Raw genomic sequence first — 16,657 nt, 5'->3', positions numbered from 1 at the left:
ATCCGTGGGATGTGGATCAGCAGCACCGGCAGCCCCGGGGAAGGAAGGAAGGAAGGAAGGAAGGAAGGAAGGAAGGAAGGAAGGAAGGAAGGAAGGAAGGAAGGAAGGAAGGGAGGAAGGGAGGAAGGGAGGAAGGGAGGAAGGGAGGAAGGGAGGAAGGGAGGAAGGGAGGAAGGGAGGAAGGGAGGAAGGGAGGGAGGGAGGGAGGCTCAGCCCCATCTCCAAAATGCACCAAGCCAGGGGGAGCCCTGCGGGAAGTGAGGCAGGCTCAGCTCAGCTCAGCTCAGCTCAGCTTCATCCCGACGGTGGCAGCGCGCCGGTAGAGCTCGGTGTCATTGTCACAGCCCGCCAGGGACGAGCTGCTCTCCGCCAAGGGGCTGCGGCAGTGCGTGACAGTCCAGCGGCGCAGCCGCCGCCCTTCCTCCCGCTCCTCCTCCTCCTCCAGCCGCAGGAGGCTCTCGGCGGACACGCAGCCCCGCACGGCCCCGGTGCCGGAGGGGCGGCGGGCGGGCAGGTCCAGCTGGTCGAAGGACTCGGTGGACAGGATGCTGTCCTCGCTGACGGCGCTGGCGGGCCGGCTGCGGGGTCCCGGGGGCAGGGACACCTCGCTGAAACCCCCGAAACCTCTCCCGGGGGAGTTCCCCGGCTCGGCGCTGCCCGAGGAGAATTTGCCGTTGTGTTTGAGGATTCCTTTCCTGCGGGCGGGGAGCCCCTGGGGAGGCGGGGAGGGCGGCTCGGCAAACACGGCCCCGTCCAGGTCCAAGCTCCCCGCGTCCAGCACATCCCCGGACTCGCAGCACTCCAGGGACGAGTAATAGCCCGACTCCCTGGCCGAGGGCTTCTTCAGGATTCCCTTCTTGGGCACGGCCGCGGGCGCTGCCCCCGCCGCTGCGGAGATCCGGGACAGCCCCGCGGGGACCCCCTCCCCATCCTCCGCCGGGGGGGGGCCGGGGCCGGGCACCTTCTGCTCGCACGAGTTCCTCTTCTTCAGGATGCCCTTGGGCCGCTTGAGGATGGACTTGGAGGGGTTCTCGGGGCCCGAGGGCACCTCCTGAAGAACGTGCGAGACGTCGTTCTCCTTCTTGGACTTCTTGAGGGAGCGCTGCCGCTCCAGGGCCACGCCGGGGATGTGCTGCTTCAGGAAGCAGCGCACCTTGGAGCCGTTCTCCAGCAGGGGCCGGGACGAGCGGCGCAGCCACTCGGCCACCGTGGCCAGCGGGGATTCGCTCTCCCGCAGCAGCTCCTGCTCGCCCAGAGGCATTTTGTAGCCCCAGTTGACCCACCAGTGCGTGGCTATGTCCTCGATGGTGGCCCGGCGCTCGGGGTTCACCATCAGCATCCACCGGATTAGCCCGCAGGCATCTGGGGAAAGGACAGGTCAGGCACGGGAGAGGACGTGGGGAAGGGGGACACACAGGGGGACGGGGGTGTCCCTACCTGAGAGCTTCGTGGGCTCCCGGTAGTCCCCGCTCGTGATCTGCTTGACCAGAGTCTTGTAGTCGTGGCCATCGAAGGGCATCGTGCCGTGGACCAGGATGTAGAGGAGGACGCCCAGGGACCAGCTGTCCACCTGTGGAAGGGACAGAGGAGCCTGGAGGGGACAGCAGGACCGGCCTGTCCTGGTCCCCACCGCACCAGGGTCTCATCAGGACTCCCAGCATGGCAGAAGCCACAGGGAAGGGACAGAGACACCCCACAGTGCCTGGGCTCAGGGGTCCCGTTATCCCAAAACACACCGGGAAAACCCCAGAGCGATTCCCACAGCCTGGAGGGAGGCACAACCCACCTCGGGGCCCTTGTAGGGCCGCCCGTTGATGATCTCGGGGGATGCGTACAGGGGGCTGCCGCAGTAGGTCTGTAGGAGCTTGTCCTGCTGGAAAACGTTGGACAACCCAAAATCTGCAATCTGGGGGAACAAACACAGCTGTCATCCAGTGGCAAAGACCCCCTTCCCAAAGTTCCCCTTCCCAAAGTTCCCATTCCCAAGTTTCCCAAGGCTGAAAGTTCCCCTGGAGCTCTCCAGGGATGAACCTGTTCCAAACCAGGGCTGCCCTTGGTTCTGAATCCCCTCAGAGGGCACCAGCAGCCTGGTTTTCCACCCCTGAGGTTGCTCCTGCTTCTCTCTGCCTCCAGAAATCCTCATCCCAGGCACGACAGCCGCTGCCCTGCGGCCCTGGCAGCAGGAGCAGAGTGGAAAAGTGAGGCTGGAAAGACTTCCAGGTTTTCCTCCAGCTCATTCCCAACCACCCCAGGCTGCAGCGGTCCCTATCAGCTCCACCTTGCACAGGTGCTCATTAACCTCATTACGGCTGTCGCAGGAGGTTCTGTGGCTGCCCGAAAGCTCCCAATTGCAAAATTATCTCTGGCGGAGATAAATCTTGCAGCCGGTTATCAGTGACCGCAGGGATCCCTGGCTGAGGTGAGGTCCTGCCCTTCTTCCCTGGCAGAAAGCACGCTCAGGGCCCGTGGGGGAGCTGGGATTTCCTGGCTGGCACGTAGAGAAACCAGGGAAAGAGCCCTTCTCATGCAGCCAGTGTTGATCTGGGTGCTCAGACTTTGCCCTCTTATCAGCAGGCTGATATTGGTTATGGCTTTACCAGATCTGTTCAGGTGCCAGGCTCTGCCAGCTCTCCTGGGCAAACAGCATTCCAGGTGGTGCCAGAGCTCTGGGGACCACCTTACCTGAGGGGACTGAGGTGTTGTGGTCACCCCCTGTCCCTTCAGGCTGGCAGCTCTCCCTTGGTGACACCCCAGCCCCTCACCTTGATGTTCCCGTTGGCGTCCAGCAGGATGTTCTCCAGCTTCAGGTCCCGGTGGACAATCCCGTTCTGTGGGAAAAGCGGGGGTTAACTCATGGAGGGTTTGAGGGAGGGCAGGCCCAGCACACCTGGAGGTCACTGCCGGGCAGGGCAGAGGAACCACAAACACTGCGGGTGTGGCCCTGGGCATGGATGGCCTGGGTGTGGCCCTGGGCATTGCCCAGCCCCCATGGCACCAGCTCGGCACCAGGAGCAGGGAGGTGGCTGCTCCAGGAGCAGGGAGGTGGCTGCACCAGCTGCCACCCTGGGCTCCTCCATTGTCCCCGGCCACGGCAGCACGTGGTGCCAGCCCCACCAGGGCACAGCTTCTGCTTGGCCAGAGAGCCCCCGGCCTGGTTTGGGGTCAGGAGCTGCCCTGCCACCCCCTGTTCCCACCGAGGGCTGGGGCACAGCCTTGGAGCATCCTCCAGGGAGACCCTCGGGCTGGAGGGTCCTTCCAGGGCACCATCCCACAGCCCCGGGGAGGGTCCTGCAGCTTCACCTTCCCATCAGGAGCAGGACAGGTGAGCCGGGGCTTGGCTCCCAGCCCCGCGGGCAGGCCTGGGCGTCTCCGTCTGGTCAGGTGGAAAGAAAGGTGACAACTCCCAGGTCGGGTTAGTCACCCCCACACCGCAACAGCCGAGGCCAGGACCTCCCAAAAGCTGCCGGGGCACTGCCACACCTTTCAGACCAAAGGCAGGACCAACCCTTCTGCTGGGAAAGGTGAAGAGCCACGAGCTCCTCTCACCTCCCGTGGGGCTGCATCCCTCCCCACCCGCTCTGCTGCAGGGAGGAGCACTCAGAACACCCAGCCGCTCTCCCGCGGGGAAATCCTCGGGATAAGCACTCAGGAACCCACCCAGCCGCTCTCCCGCGGGGAAATCCTCGGGAAAGCCCCGGGAAGCTCAGTGCCAGCCCACCTTGTGGCAGTAGTAGACGGCGGACACGACCTGGCGGAAGAAGTGTCGCGCCTCCTGCTCCGAGAGCCGCTGCCGCTCGCTGATGTAATCGTACAGGTCCCCCTTGCTGGCGTATTCCATCACGATGACGATCTTGCCGCTGTTCTCAAACACTGTGGGGCGCAGGAAAGGGTTAAAAGGGATCCTCGGGACTGCGGGAATTCTCCTTAGGGCATTGCTGTTAATGAGCGGGTGAAGCCTTGATTGACCCTAACGCTGCCCACCTCAATCCCTGCCATCAGTCTTGGGCTAAACGGGGACCTGCAGGTCGGGGGGGGGGGGGGGGGCACTAGAGCTGTCACCCACAGCCCCCGGTGCCACCTGGGTTGGTGGCCCAGCGGCTGTGCCACCACCGAGGCTGCGCCACCAACTCTGCCACCACTGACTGTGCCACCACCAGCTGTGCCACCAACTCTGACACCGCAGTGACTGTGCCACCACCAAGGCTGTGCCACCACCAAGGCTCTGCCACCACAGCGGTGACTCAGGGGCGCGGCTCTTTGCTGGAACCCCTCGCCAAGGGGAAGGTGACAGCTTTGGCACAGCCAGTGACCTTGCTGCCTGTTGCTCCCAAAAAAAGGCTCTGGCTGGAGCCAGGAGCCGGAGCGTTTGTTCTTCCTGTTTGCAGAAAGCACCTCGGTATTTTTGAATCGCAGCTGTGAGTCAGCGCTCGCAAACAGCGCGGAGGAGCTGCCGGCTCGCTCGCCTTTGTTTGCAGCACAAAAAGGCTCCGGATCCCGCACAGGCGCCGGGAGCAGGGGCAGAGCCAGCCGAGAAGGGCAGGGGCACAGCAGAGCTCCAGCCCAAGGAATCGCTGTCTGCTAAGCCTGAGCCACCTGCGGATTTGGGCTGAGTTTGGTTCCGGTTGGAGAAATTTCTCTCGGGTTATCCCAACCCCCCCCCAGGCAGCAAAGCCCAGCCCTGGCCATAAAGCCCAGCCCGGCAGCACCAGGAACTCTCCCAGCACGCTGTGGTTTGGTTTTCCAGCGCCCCGGGGAAAGAGGAGGACTCCAGGACTGAGATTAAATCCTGCCTCGGGCTCAGAGCAGATCCACGGAGATTCCAAATTCTCCGGAGTGAGCGCCTGGCACAGCCACACTCAGACCCTGCTCCCCAGCACAGCTCAGCCTCCCTCCACAGCCCCACCGCCACTTCCAGCTTCCAAAAATCCACATTTGGGGCTGGATTTGCTACCTGGGAGGGAGGGGACAGGACAGGAAGGGTTATTTCTGGAGCAGGTATTTCCCCTCGCCGGGCAAAACACGGCTCGGGAGCACCTGCATTCCCTGTGAGTGACCAGGAACGGGAGCCAGGTCCTGGAAGGGAGGAGAGAGCTGGGCCAAACCCACCCAGCTGGGCCAAAAACCCACCCCAAGAGCCCTCCCCAGGGCACCCAGCCTATTGCAGAGGCTCCCATCATGGATGCAGCTGGAACAGGGAAGGGAAAGAAGAGGAGGCCTCACCTTCGTGCACAGCGATGATGTGGGGGTGGTTGAGGGAGGACATGATCTCGATCTCCCTGCGGATGTGGACAAGGTCCTGCTCATCCTTGATTTTGTCCTTCCGGATGGATTTGATGGCCACCTGTGGATGAGCACAGAGGGGGCTGTGAATTCCCAAAGGAAGAAATTCCTCCCTTTCCCTGTTTTGGGAAGGGCTCACAAACAAATCCCCACGGCCTGGCTTCCCCACGAGCTCCATGGAAACAGCTCCAGAAAAGCAAATTTATCCATTTGGGGTTCATTCTTCCCAAACCCTGCTGCTGCACACGAGGGACGGGCTCCCCCCCGTGACAGGTCCTCATTTTGGGGGGCTCCAGCCTCCTCCTACAGGTAGCACATCCCTGCTCCTGATTTTTGGGGGGTTTATTCCACAGGTAGCACAACCCTGATTTTTGGGGGCTCCTCGAGCCTCTTCCCAGGTAGCACAGCCCTTCTCCTCATTTTTGGGGGCCTCTCACAGTTAGCACAGCCCTGATTTTTGGGGCTCCCCAAAATTCTTCCTGCAGGTCACACAGCCCTGCTCCTGATTTTTGGGCTTTGCAGGGATCGTGTCCTGCCGCTGGAGCTCGGCCAGCCGCAGGAATGTGCCCCATGACTGGGGAGATAACCACAACAACAACAGCAGCCAGTTCCTGCGGTGAGGAAAAGGAAAAAAAAAAAAACAAAAAAAAAACCACCACACCTCGGGTTTTGTTTGTCTCTAAACCACTTTATTTCTAGGAGTAAGAGAAAGTTTGGATGAAAAAGTAGATCCCTGCTCGGAAAGGGGTGGGAGAGCCGGAGTTTTCCAGGCTTTCCTTCTGGTTTTCAAGTTTTCCTCTACAAGGAGATTGAAAAGGGAGGAGAAAGAGGGGTAAGAATAGACGCCTTCTAATCCCCTTTCAAAGGGGCTGCGGGCACACAATGCGCTCCCAGGGTTGAATTTACAACTGAATCTAGCAGAACCTTTTTTTTTTTCCTCCCTTTCTTTCTTTCTTTCTTTTTTTTTTTTTTTTTTCCCTTTCCCCCTCCCAGACAGGAATGCGGAACAGTTTTAATCCCGTCAAGGGACCCTCGCAGCAGTCTCCCAGCAACGGGGAGAGGGGAAAAGGAGCCCCGGCGGCCGCAGCTGCAGCGCAGGGTGTGGGAGGTGTGGGAGGGATGCTCAGCCTCGTGTCCCTGGAATTCCGGAGCGATGCAAACCTCGCTCAGCAAAGCCCAGCCCAGCAGGCAACCAAGTTTTGCTAAGCCAGGTCTGTGGCAGCGAGAAGCGTCTGAACGAGGGCTCAGGTGGGCACCTGAAGTTCCTTGATGGCCCCAAATCCCATTTTTGTGGCCCCAAATCCCATTTTCTGTGGTACCGAACCACCCCAGGCAGCACCAGCCAGGCCGGGAATTGCTCCTGGAGGATCCAGCAAGTGCGGGAGCCCGCGGACTCTGGCCCGGGGAAGTTCAATAACCCCAGCCCGAATTTCTGGATAAAGCAATACCGAAAGTGTTTGGCTCTTCTGGGAAACCCAGCCAGGTTTTCTTTCCCCTGACCTTGACTTAACGGGTTACATTTTAACAATTTTTTTTTTCGCTGCTGCTTCAGTTACCTGAGCCTTGCAGGGTCTCCCAAATTCCTGCTGGCTCCCTCCATCCCTGCCCCCTGCCACACAAGCCAGCAGCCTCAGCATTTTGGGGGCCAAAAATTCCGAGCATTTTGGAGCATTTCCTTGCTGCCCTAGAGCCTCGCACCCCCAAAATTCTGAGCCAGGGCTCAGGGAAAGAGCCACAATCCATAAAAAGATGAAGCAGCTCCAGGAGATGCCCCTGGTTGCCTCCAGCAGCGCCGAATCTTCGCCGTGATCCCAAAATTAGTGACCTCCAGGCAGATGGAGCCATCCCACCTTCCCCCAGGGCTGCAGAGCGGCGGCTTTGCTCCCAAATTTCCCCTGCCCAGGAGGGATGGGAGCAGAGCGTGACCCCCGGAGATGGGAAAGGCCACCCTGGAGCTGGGGACAGCAGCCCCGGGGACAGGCAGTGCCACAGCCCCGCCAGGAGAATCCTGCAGGGAAACAGCCGGGAAATCCCTCCGGGAGCGCAGCGAGCTCGGGAGTGCTTTCCAAGGCAAAAAAGGCTTTTAATTACAAGTTTTTTGGGGGCAGAACAGGTATTTTCAGCAGCTGCTGAAAGATGCATTAAGCTACAACCGCAGGCAGCGCTTCAGAAGTTGTTCCAGGCTGCGAGGGCAGCGCTTGGTGAAACGAGGATTGAAATCCACTGTGGATTTCCCGGAGATCAGAAGAGGCTCTGGAATATTCCAGGTGCTGCCTCAGGACTCCTGACACCACGAGGGTCCCCAAATCGCGTTCGTGACACTGAGGAGAGTCCCACGGGAGGTCCCCCGGCAGTGTTTGGTTTGGCTGTGGGCCAGGCATGAGGAGCCAGGCTGGAAAAAAATCCAGGCTGGGAGGAAAAGAAAGAGCCCTGCAAACAGGTGGGGGGGGGAGAAAAAAGGGAATGGGAGAAAATAGGGCAGGAAAAAGAAGGGGAGGAAGAAAAAAAAAAGAAGGGGAGGAAGGAAAAAAAAGGGAAGAAAGAAAAAGACAGGGGAGGAAGGGGGAAAAAGGGAAGGAAGGGAGGAAAAAGGAAAAAAAAAAGGAGGGGAGGAAGAAAAAAAAGTAAGAAAGAAAAAGACAGGGGAGGAAGGGGAAAAAAGGGAAGGAAGGGAGGAAAAAGGGGAAAAAAAAGAAAAGGAAAGGGAAAAAAAAGGAAGGAAAACCAACCAGCAACTCCCTCCCCACCTGATATTTCAGGGATTTTTGTAAAGATTGGGAAATCCAATCCTGACTCAGCAAGAGCATCACTTCGGATAAAGGATTTCTAACAGGAAAGAAAGAAAAGGATTTTTCCCAGACAAATAATTCATGGAAGTCCCAAAACACCCTCCAGCTGCAGGAGCCTGGAATTTCCTGTCACCTTCCAACCAAATCAGCCTGCTCTGGGTGCAGGTATTTTAAAATTCAGAGAAGGAACAAGAAATCCGGGAGGTAAAACGAGATGCTTCAAGCATCAGAGGCAATTCCCGATTCGCCAGAGGCAAAAATCCCTGTGGATGGAGCAGCTCCAGCTTTTCAGCCCGAGCCGGTGCCGGGAGATCCCCGCGGGTTTGGGAAGTGAAAACCACTTGGGAAAGGAGCAAACAACAACCGAGCTCGGGATAAACCTCCAGATTAACCAGGCCCGGAAATGCTGAGCGCTCCGAGAAAGAATTTGTGGGAAGAGGAGAGATTTGTGGGTTTGAGTCTCCTGCTCCTTCACCGGGCCGGGGAGGTGCTGCTGAGCGCAGCCTTTGATTTTTCTGCGTCGTTGATTGAGGGCTGGACGGAATTGAATTTGGGTTGAGTTTGTATGAAAACAGAGCGATGTCAGAGCTCGTCCTGAGGGGCTCCCGCAGAGTTTTGGGGCACAGAGCTGAGATTTCAGAGCTGCAGGTGCGGGCAGGGAAAGGCAAATTTTCCTCTGGCATGCGAGGGGAGGGATCCTCGCAGCTCTGGGGGTGGAAGCTGCATTTCCAGGCCCTGATTATGCAGCAAAGCAGCGGCTCCGATGGGCTGATGGAAAGGGCAGAGCTGCCTTCGGATCTGATTTCATCGAGATTACACAAGGAAACCTCTCGGATCCGCGGCTTTTCCCCCCTGGGAATGTCGCCGATCCCGTCTCAGCCCCCGGCAGAGCCCGTCCTGCCCCTCGCGGATCACCCCCAGCTCAGGCCGGGGTGCGAGTGGATTTTTGGGTAGCTTGGAATTCACGTCCAAGGTTGAATCTTTGAAGATTCCCACAAGACAGAGCCGCACCCGGCGTTCCTGGAGGGTTCAATCCCCTTTCCCCTGAGGAAAGCTGAGCTGGGCTGAGCCAAATCCATTTTCCCCAGCGAGCTGGGGTGAGTCAGGATTTTGGAGAGCCCGGCTGCCCCCTGGGTGCCCCACACCGTGTGAGAAACACCACCCGCACCCAGGGTGAGAGGAAGGGAAAAACCCTTCAGACTCAAGTGCGGTGTTTGCTTTGGCGGCCGCGTCCCCGCCCGCTCCTTCCCCCAGGAAGCGCCACCGCGGTCAAGTGGGCGAGAGGAGCTGCAGCCCCCCGGGAGGAGCGGGGCGAGACCCCCCGGGCTATCCCCGGCCCCGCTGAGCCCCCGCCTGCCGCACGGCGAGGGCAGAACCGCAGCTTCCCGCACGCTGCGGGGGGAGCGGGGCCCGGCCTGGGCTGCACCGAGCCGGTACCGGCGGCGGAGAACCGGGGGGGATGTACCGGGGGCAGGGAGGGACGCACCGGACCGGGGGGGATGTACCGGGGGCAGGGAGGGACGCACCGGACCGGGGGGGATGTACCGGGGGCAGGGAGGGACGCACCGGACCGGGGGGGATGTACCGGGGGCAGGGAGGGACGCACCGGACCGGGGGGATGCTCGGGGACCCCGCACGGTGACGATGTCCCCCCAGGGGGATCCTCACCAGCTTCCCGGAGCGCTCCCGGGCTTTCTTCACCTTCCCGTAGGTGCCTTTGCCCAGCGTTTCCAGGAACTCGTAGCGGTGCTTGAGGTTGTGCTTGTGGTGGTGTCGCTTCACCGCCTGCTTCTTCATCAGCGGCCGCGGCGACTTGATCAGTCCCTCGGCCAGCGAGGCGGCCAGCGCAGAACCGGTGCCGGTTCCGGGCCCCGCCGCCCGCTCCATCGCGATCCCGGCTCCGGCTCCGCCGCCGCCCGGCTCGTCCCGGCACGGCTCGGCCGATAAATGCGGCGGCTCCGGCGGCCGCGCCTCCCCTCGCCCATTGGCGGCTGCTGGCGACCGCCCCGCCCGGGGCTGGGACCGGGACCGGGACCGTCACCGGGACCGGGGATGGAGGGGCCGGGCTGTGGGGAGACCCCACGGGCAGCGCCGGCAGAGGGGAACCCACGGGGAAGGATTCGGGGGAGACGCGGGGAGCGGCGGGTTGGGGGCACCCACAAATTTGGGGTGAAGGAGGGGGTGTGGAGAGGGGGTGTGGAGAGGGGGGACAGAAGGAATCCAGGGACGGGGAGGGAGAGGGGACCAAGGGGGGTGCGGGGATGTTCCCAGGATGGAGGGAGATGGAGATTTCCCAGGTGTTGGTGCAGGGAGAGACTTTCATCCCAAAGGCCCAGAGCGCTGGGAGGGACAGAGGGGCTTTGGAGAAGAGCCTGGAGTCCCAGGACAAGGGGGAATGGCTCCAGGGTGACTGAGGATGGGGTTAGATGGGATATTGGGATGAAATTCCTGCCGTGAGGGTGCTGAGGTCCTGGCACAGGGATCTGGCTCCTGGATCTGTCCAAGGCCAGGCTGGACATTGGGGTTGGAGCAGCCTGGGACAGTGGCAGGTGTCCCTGCCATGGCAGGGGTGGCACTGGGTGATGTTTAAGGTTCCTTCCAACCCAGATAATTCCATAATTCCTTAATTCCATAACGTGGAGCGAATTCCATAAAGTGTCACACCAGTGGCAGAGGGACACACAAAGCCAGACGTGATTGGCTGCAAAGAATCCCAATGCACCCAAACCCAGGGGGGAAAAAAAAGGAAAAAAAAAATAACATTTAGGGCAAAACCGGGGAGGGGAGAGGCCTGGGCGAGTGCAGCCTGTCCACACTCTCCACAGGGCCACACTTTGCCCTCCTGGACACACAGCCTGGAAGGGAGGGACGGGAACCAGGCCCGGAGCCGCCTGCTGAGGCTCCTCACGGCCATTCCCGGCTCCCTCGGCACCTTCTCCCCGTGTGGTCTCCCTGCGGTAAATCTTCCTTTGGAGATATTAAAAGAATGCAATTATTCCCCAGAACAGCCAAAACAAAGGCGCTTGCCCAGCTCTGGCGGCTGTGAGGACAGCCCGGATCGATGGCAGAGGGAGATAACTGCGGGATTACTCATCCAGACCTGGATTTTCCCACCGCTCCCCGCAGAGCCGGGGGTCCCAAACGCTTGCCAGGGATGATTTAACCCAGCTCCTCCCCGCGGGCTTTGGAGGTGACACAAAGGTGACACAGAACGGGGCTCTCAGCGCCTCGAGGCTGTGTCCCGGTGTCAGCAGAGACCCAGGTGGGTGGCACTGTCCCCTGGCTGGTTTTGTCACCGGGTTGAGGTTAGAGAGTAGTCCTTTGAGGACAGATGTCCCTCAGGGCAGGTGGAACCACAACTCATGGGCACAGCCTTGCACCAAACCGCTCCTCAGGGCTGTCACCTTTCCAAGCCCTGTCCCACACGCATTTAATGACATTTTGATCCAATTAAAACGCACAGGTCTCTTCCCCTGCCGCTCTCACTGGTTTTTATGGCCAGTGGCCACGTGGCACCTCCGTTCCTCACAGGGATGAGCAGCTCCGGATGCTCCTTCCCATCTCCAACCCTTCCCCGAGCCGAACAAACCAGGGACAAATCTCTCTCCTCGTTTTAAAACGAGCCGGGGATATCCTAAAACGATCCTGGGCTACAGCAATTGCGATAATGAATTGTGATAATGGATTGTGATCGAGAGCGGCGATAATGAACGGCGATAATGAATCGAGGTAATGAATTATTTACTCGGGAGCCGTTTCCACGGGCCACGGGGGAAGGTAAACAAGGCGGAGAGGAGCTGAGCTGAACCGAAGTGCCGCAATTCCAGAGTCAAAGCAAACAGGATCCTGTCCGGGCACGGCCCAGGGATTGAGGCAGAGCCGGGCGGGGAAAGCTCAAACCTCCCTGGCTGCGCTGAACAAAGGGGATTGCACCGGCCGGAGGGGAAAGTGTCACTGTCGATGTCGCTGTCACTGTCGATGTCGCTGTCACTGTCGATGTCGCTGCCTCCCGGAGCTGCCCCAGCCGTGGGATCGCTCCCGGCTCAGCCTTCCCGTCCCAAAAGCTCTGGAGCGCACACCGAGCTTTAGGGCACGAGTTTGATGTCCCTGCGGATTTCTCGGGATGCTTTTCCCGAGGCTTCCCCCTGTGCCGTGGAAGGCAGCGCAGCCTCGAGGAGCTTCCCGTTCTGTTTCCACCGAAAAATTCCTCTCAGCGATCCCGTGCTGTGGCCGGGAGGGAGGCTGAGGGATGTTTGTTCCAGACCGGCTCAGGAAGCCTTTCCCATTTTCATGGAAATGCCAAGGGACTCGGAGCGCTGGAATCCGCTGATAAGGATCCTCTATTGTGGTAGCACCCACGGCTTTCTCCGCTGGGGAAATCCACCGAAATTCCCCTGTCCCCGCCAGCTTCCAACCTGGAAACCCCAAACTGGGCTTGCCCCGCGGCCCCAGTGCGTGTCCACTAAAACCAGCCTGAAATCCAGCCGGGAATTTGGCTCCACGTCAGCTCGAGCTCAGCTCTGTGTTTGGTCACAGCCGGAGTTCTGTCTGCTTGCAGGCTCCGAAATTTGTATTGATTAATTCATTACATAAAAATCGTTTCTGCAGCGTTATCCCGGCTCTGAAAACTCCCACATCCTGGCCAAAAACCTGTGGCTCTACCTCGGCATTCGGTGACCACCGGCTCTGTTTGTGGGTTGGGGAAGGAATAAACATCACGAAAGAGATTTTCTCGCAGCAGGGAGACCTCCCACAGGGAAAGGAAGAGCTCCCGGAGTCATTAAAATGCCAGAGACAACAAAAAGTTTAATGATCGCCCCTCGTTCGTGGTCCTGCAGCCCCGGCATTCCTCACCTGCCGCCGGGGATGCTCTGGCAGATGTGAAACCCATTTTCCCTCTGGAAAATCCCGGAGGAAGCCGCGATTGCTCTGATCCTCCCCATCCATCAGAGGGAGAAGGGAAACACATCAGCGCAAATGGGAGCCTTTGGAAAAGTCATTTATGGCCTTTCACAGATGTTGAGAGCAGCAGAGGCCACCGCGAACCTCAGGAGTGCAGCTGGGGGTTCCATCTGTCCGTCTGTCCATCCATCCATCCATGGATCCATCCAAATTTTCCAGTTGAACCACTCCTTCAAGGCTCCCTTTACCACAAATCCACCCCCAGGTGTCCCTGACACCCTCCCGGGCACGTGAGGCTGCAGAAACCCTGAGGCATTTAAGGGAAAAATAAGCAAAATTCCCGTAAAAAAAAAAAAAAAAAAAACTTAAAAAAAAAAAAAAGTGATCAGGAAACGTCTGTGTCTCAGGATGGTGACTCCACATCCGCCCCAGCACCGGCAGATGTCACAGGAACGGGAGCAGCTGGGGGTGACTCTGCTGCTGGTGGCCACAAAGGGTTGGGGACATCCCAGGATGAGGATGGCAGTGACAGAGGCCCTTCCTGGAGCTCTGTTCCCAACTCTCCAGAGCAGAATTCCCAGCTGGAGCTGGAACAGCCCAGCCACGTTGGGGTCCTTTTGGAAATTGTCACCTATAAACAGCAGAGCTGACCCCAAAAAGCAGCGCCGACCCCAAAACGTATTGTCCCCAAGAGCCAGGGGACATGTCCCCAGCCCAGCCACATGTCCTGGGCCCATGGCAAGGTGCAGGAGTCATTTCTGCTCCGCCACCGGATCCTTTGGAGGTTGTTCCTTGAGGAAGTTTCCTGTTTGTGTAGACAATGTCTGCTCGGGGACGATAAACGAGCATTTTTGGCAGCAGGGCCAGCTCAGCCCTCAGCCACTGTGCCGGAGCAGCCACCGGGGCTGAAAAGAGCGTGGGGAGTTCAGGCGAGGACACGGCCGGGGCTGCTCCGGGATCTTTTTGTAGCTGGAAAACTCCAAGGGTTCGGCTGGGTTGGGATAAAGGGAGCACGGAGGGTGCGGGGTCCCGGGGGCTGCCTGGGGCACGGGACCGGCCCAGAGCTTCCCACAGCCCCCCAGGGACAGGAGGGCCTGGTTTATGACAAACCCAACTTTTATCCAGGGGAAGAAGCTCTGTGGATCTCTCATCCCAAGGGATTCAGTGCAGAGCTTGAGGAGCTGCAGCAGGACCCGTCCCCGGAGAGATTTCCTGGTCTGGCACTGGGCAGCAGCATCAGGGACCCTTTGGACCCAAATCCAGCTCTGTCCCAGCTCCTGGGAGGTGTTTGGGCTCCACGGGGATGTCTTTCCACGGGAATAAAATACCGGAGAGACGCGCAGCATCCAAGTTAACTGTTGGACCTTGCACCACCCGAAATAGGATTTTAGAGCCCCCCTGGTCCAGCACCACCAGGGCAGCCCAGGACAGCGGGAGGCGCAGCTCCAGCCGCAGCTCAGCCCGGGGATGCCATCTGCTGTTCACAGCTCTGGGAAGACATCTGGGGCGTGCCAGGCACGGCTCAGCCCGAAACAAACCACCCCAAACCGAGGAAACAGCACAAAAACACGCTGCAGGCACAGGCAGGAGCGCCTGACCCACCCGAACCTTGGTTCAGGTCACATCTCTGTCACCCGGGGCGTGCTGTGACAAAACCCGGGAGGAGCATCCCAGGGAAGGGCAGGATGGAGGAGCAGCCCTGGGAAGGATCAGGGGAGGGAGGTGATGGATCCTGCACGGCTCCATCGTGGGGAAAATCTCCCCGGAGCCAGGGGCACCCAGGGATGCCCCAGGGATCCTGTGGGGTGATGGGAGCTTGGGGTTCATCCCGAGGCAGTGACCTGGAGCTGATTTTCCCTCCACGGGGGCTCAGAGCTGCTCTTTTCCCCCCCTCTCTGACGCTCCCAGCTCTGATTCTGTCACCCGCCAGCCGCTGTCACCTCTTCCATAAATCCTCCAGCGGGTTCGTTCCCAGGACGCTGCTCTATCCAGCTCTCCGGGATTTCTGGAGGCAGAAAGGGAAGGATCAGGCTCCAGCTGTGCTGCAGCCACACAAAGGATCCCTCCTCCCCCTGCTCCAGCTGAACAAAGCACCGAGCTCCCAACCTCGGTCCGGGAATCAGGAGAAAAGGAGCTGGGAAAGGTTCCTTAAGGACAAAGGAAAATTCCTCATTAACAGAGGAAAGCCGCTGCAGAGGCTGCTCTAAAGGAGATTTGCTGTGCCCTGGTTTGGGCTGGAGGGGAAAACTCCTCTTCCCCTTCATTTCCCCTCCTTTTCCCTCCTGCCTTTCCCGTCATTCCAGCGCTCGGCATCGGGGCATTCCACCTGGAATGTCAGGGAGAAGGAGCCGAATCCGAACTGCCTCTCCCTCCGGCCCCGCACGGTGTCCTCGGAGCTCCGCGGCGTCGGGAACGGCCCCGGACGGAGCGAGGACAAGGCGGGGACACCGCGGGGACACCGCGGGATCCCCTCCCCGCAGCCCAGGGAGCGTTAAAGGAGGGATGTGAGGCCTTGGGAATGAACCAGCGATGGGTTCACATCCCCGGGAGCGTCCCAGGCCAGGCTGGGCGGCTCTTGGAGTAGCCTGGGATGGGGGACGGTGTCCCTTTATGGGGATCTTTTTGGATTATTCTGGTCCCTTCCAGCCGAAATCATTCCATGATTCCATGAGCCCAGCGTGCCCTGGCCCTTCCCTCTCACAACTGCACACCACCACACCTCTGGCACAGCCCGGGCTCCTCCGAGGGCTTTCCCAAAGACAACTTTTAATGGGACAAGCGATCCAAGCTGGAATTACATCCGGAAAGTTCGCGCAGCCCTCCCAAAAACTGCCCGAGGCGGACGGAACCCAAGAGGAGGCAGCGGCCGGACCGGGTCACTTCTGCATCACCAAAGCCACCACCCGTCCCTGGGCTAATGAACCAGGCACAGCCCCGGATCGCTCCTTTTTCCCAGTGAAGATCCCGAATCACCAAAGCAGCTAAAAAAGTTGGAAAACCGCAGGTTGAGGTCACCTCCACCTGACACCCGGCAAAGACAGCGGCTGTGCCAGTCCTGTGCCAATCCTGTGCCACCAGAGAGGAGCCAGAGCAGTCCTTTTGGAATTCATCCTCCGGGAGCAGCCCCAGGCTCCGGCTCCTGCCGGAATCCCAAGGAAGTGCCGCGGGATTGCAGGAAAAGCTTTGCTGTGAAGGCAGAGAGGGATCCCCGGGTCCGGCTGCAGGATTGGAGTTTCCTTTGGGAGAAAATCTGTAGGGAGATCCCAGGACTGTTCCCCCTGAGCCACCGCTGTCCCCTCTGGAGGGTCCCAGAGCCTCCCAGGCTGTCACCTGTGGCTGGAATGGCTGCAGGGACACAATTCCCACACAGGTATCTCCACACAGGAATCCTTCCTGCAGGCAGGAGATTTGGGGAGCAGTTCCTGTATCTGGGTGTCCCCACGGAGATTTGGGGAGCAGTTCCTGTATCTGGGTGTCCCCACGGAGATTTGGGGAGCAGTTCCTGTATCTGGGTGTCCCCACGGAGATTTGGGGAGCAGTTCCTGCAGCTGGGTGTCCCCATAGAGATGTGACCATGATGGGAGGGGACCCCTGGCCAGAGTGGGGGTTCCTCATGGGGGTGAGTGCCAGGTAGGAAGGCACCGGAATCCCTGGATGTTCTGGAGGAGTTGTCAGGTTCCTACAGC

General features: G+C 59.7%; 1 protein-coding gene across 1 annotated transcript; it reads right to left on the bottom strand.

The window, feature by feature from the left end:
- Positions 1-283: 283 nt before the first annotated feature.
- NUAK2 (NUAK family kinase 2) lies at positions 284-9,956 on the bottom strand. Its single transcript, XM_062509598.1, has 7 exons — positions 9,738-9,956; positions 5,221-5,341; positions 3,719-3,870; positions 2,763-2,828; positions 1,787-1,906; positions 1,438-1,570; positions 284-1,362 (listed from the first exon to the last, which is right to left on the bottom strand). The coding sequence occupies exons 1-7, from the start codon at positions 9,954-9,956 to the stop codon at positions 284-286; spliced, it is 1,890 nt and encodes a 629-aa protein (XP_062365582.1).
- Between the last annotated feature and the right edge of the window lie 6,701 nt (positions 9,957-16,657).

This window comes from Cinclus cinclus, chromosome 27 (genome assembly GCF_963662255.1).
Source record: "Cinclus cinclus chromosome 27, bCinCin1.1, whole genome shotgun sequence".
NCBI classification, from domain to species: domain Eukaryota; kingdom Metazoa; phylum Chordata; class Aves; order Passeriformes; family Cinclidae; genus Cinclus; species Cinclus cinclus.
The sequence above is the reverse complement of the archived record's forward strand: the minus strand, read 5'-3'. Positions and strand labels throughout refer to the sequence as shown.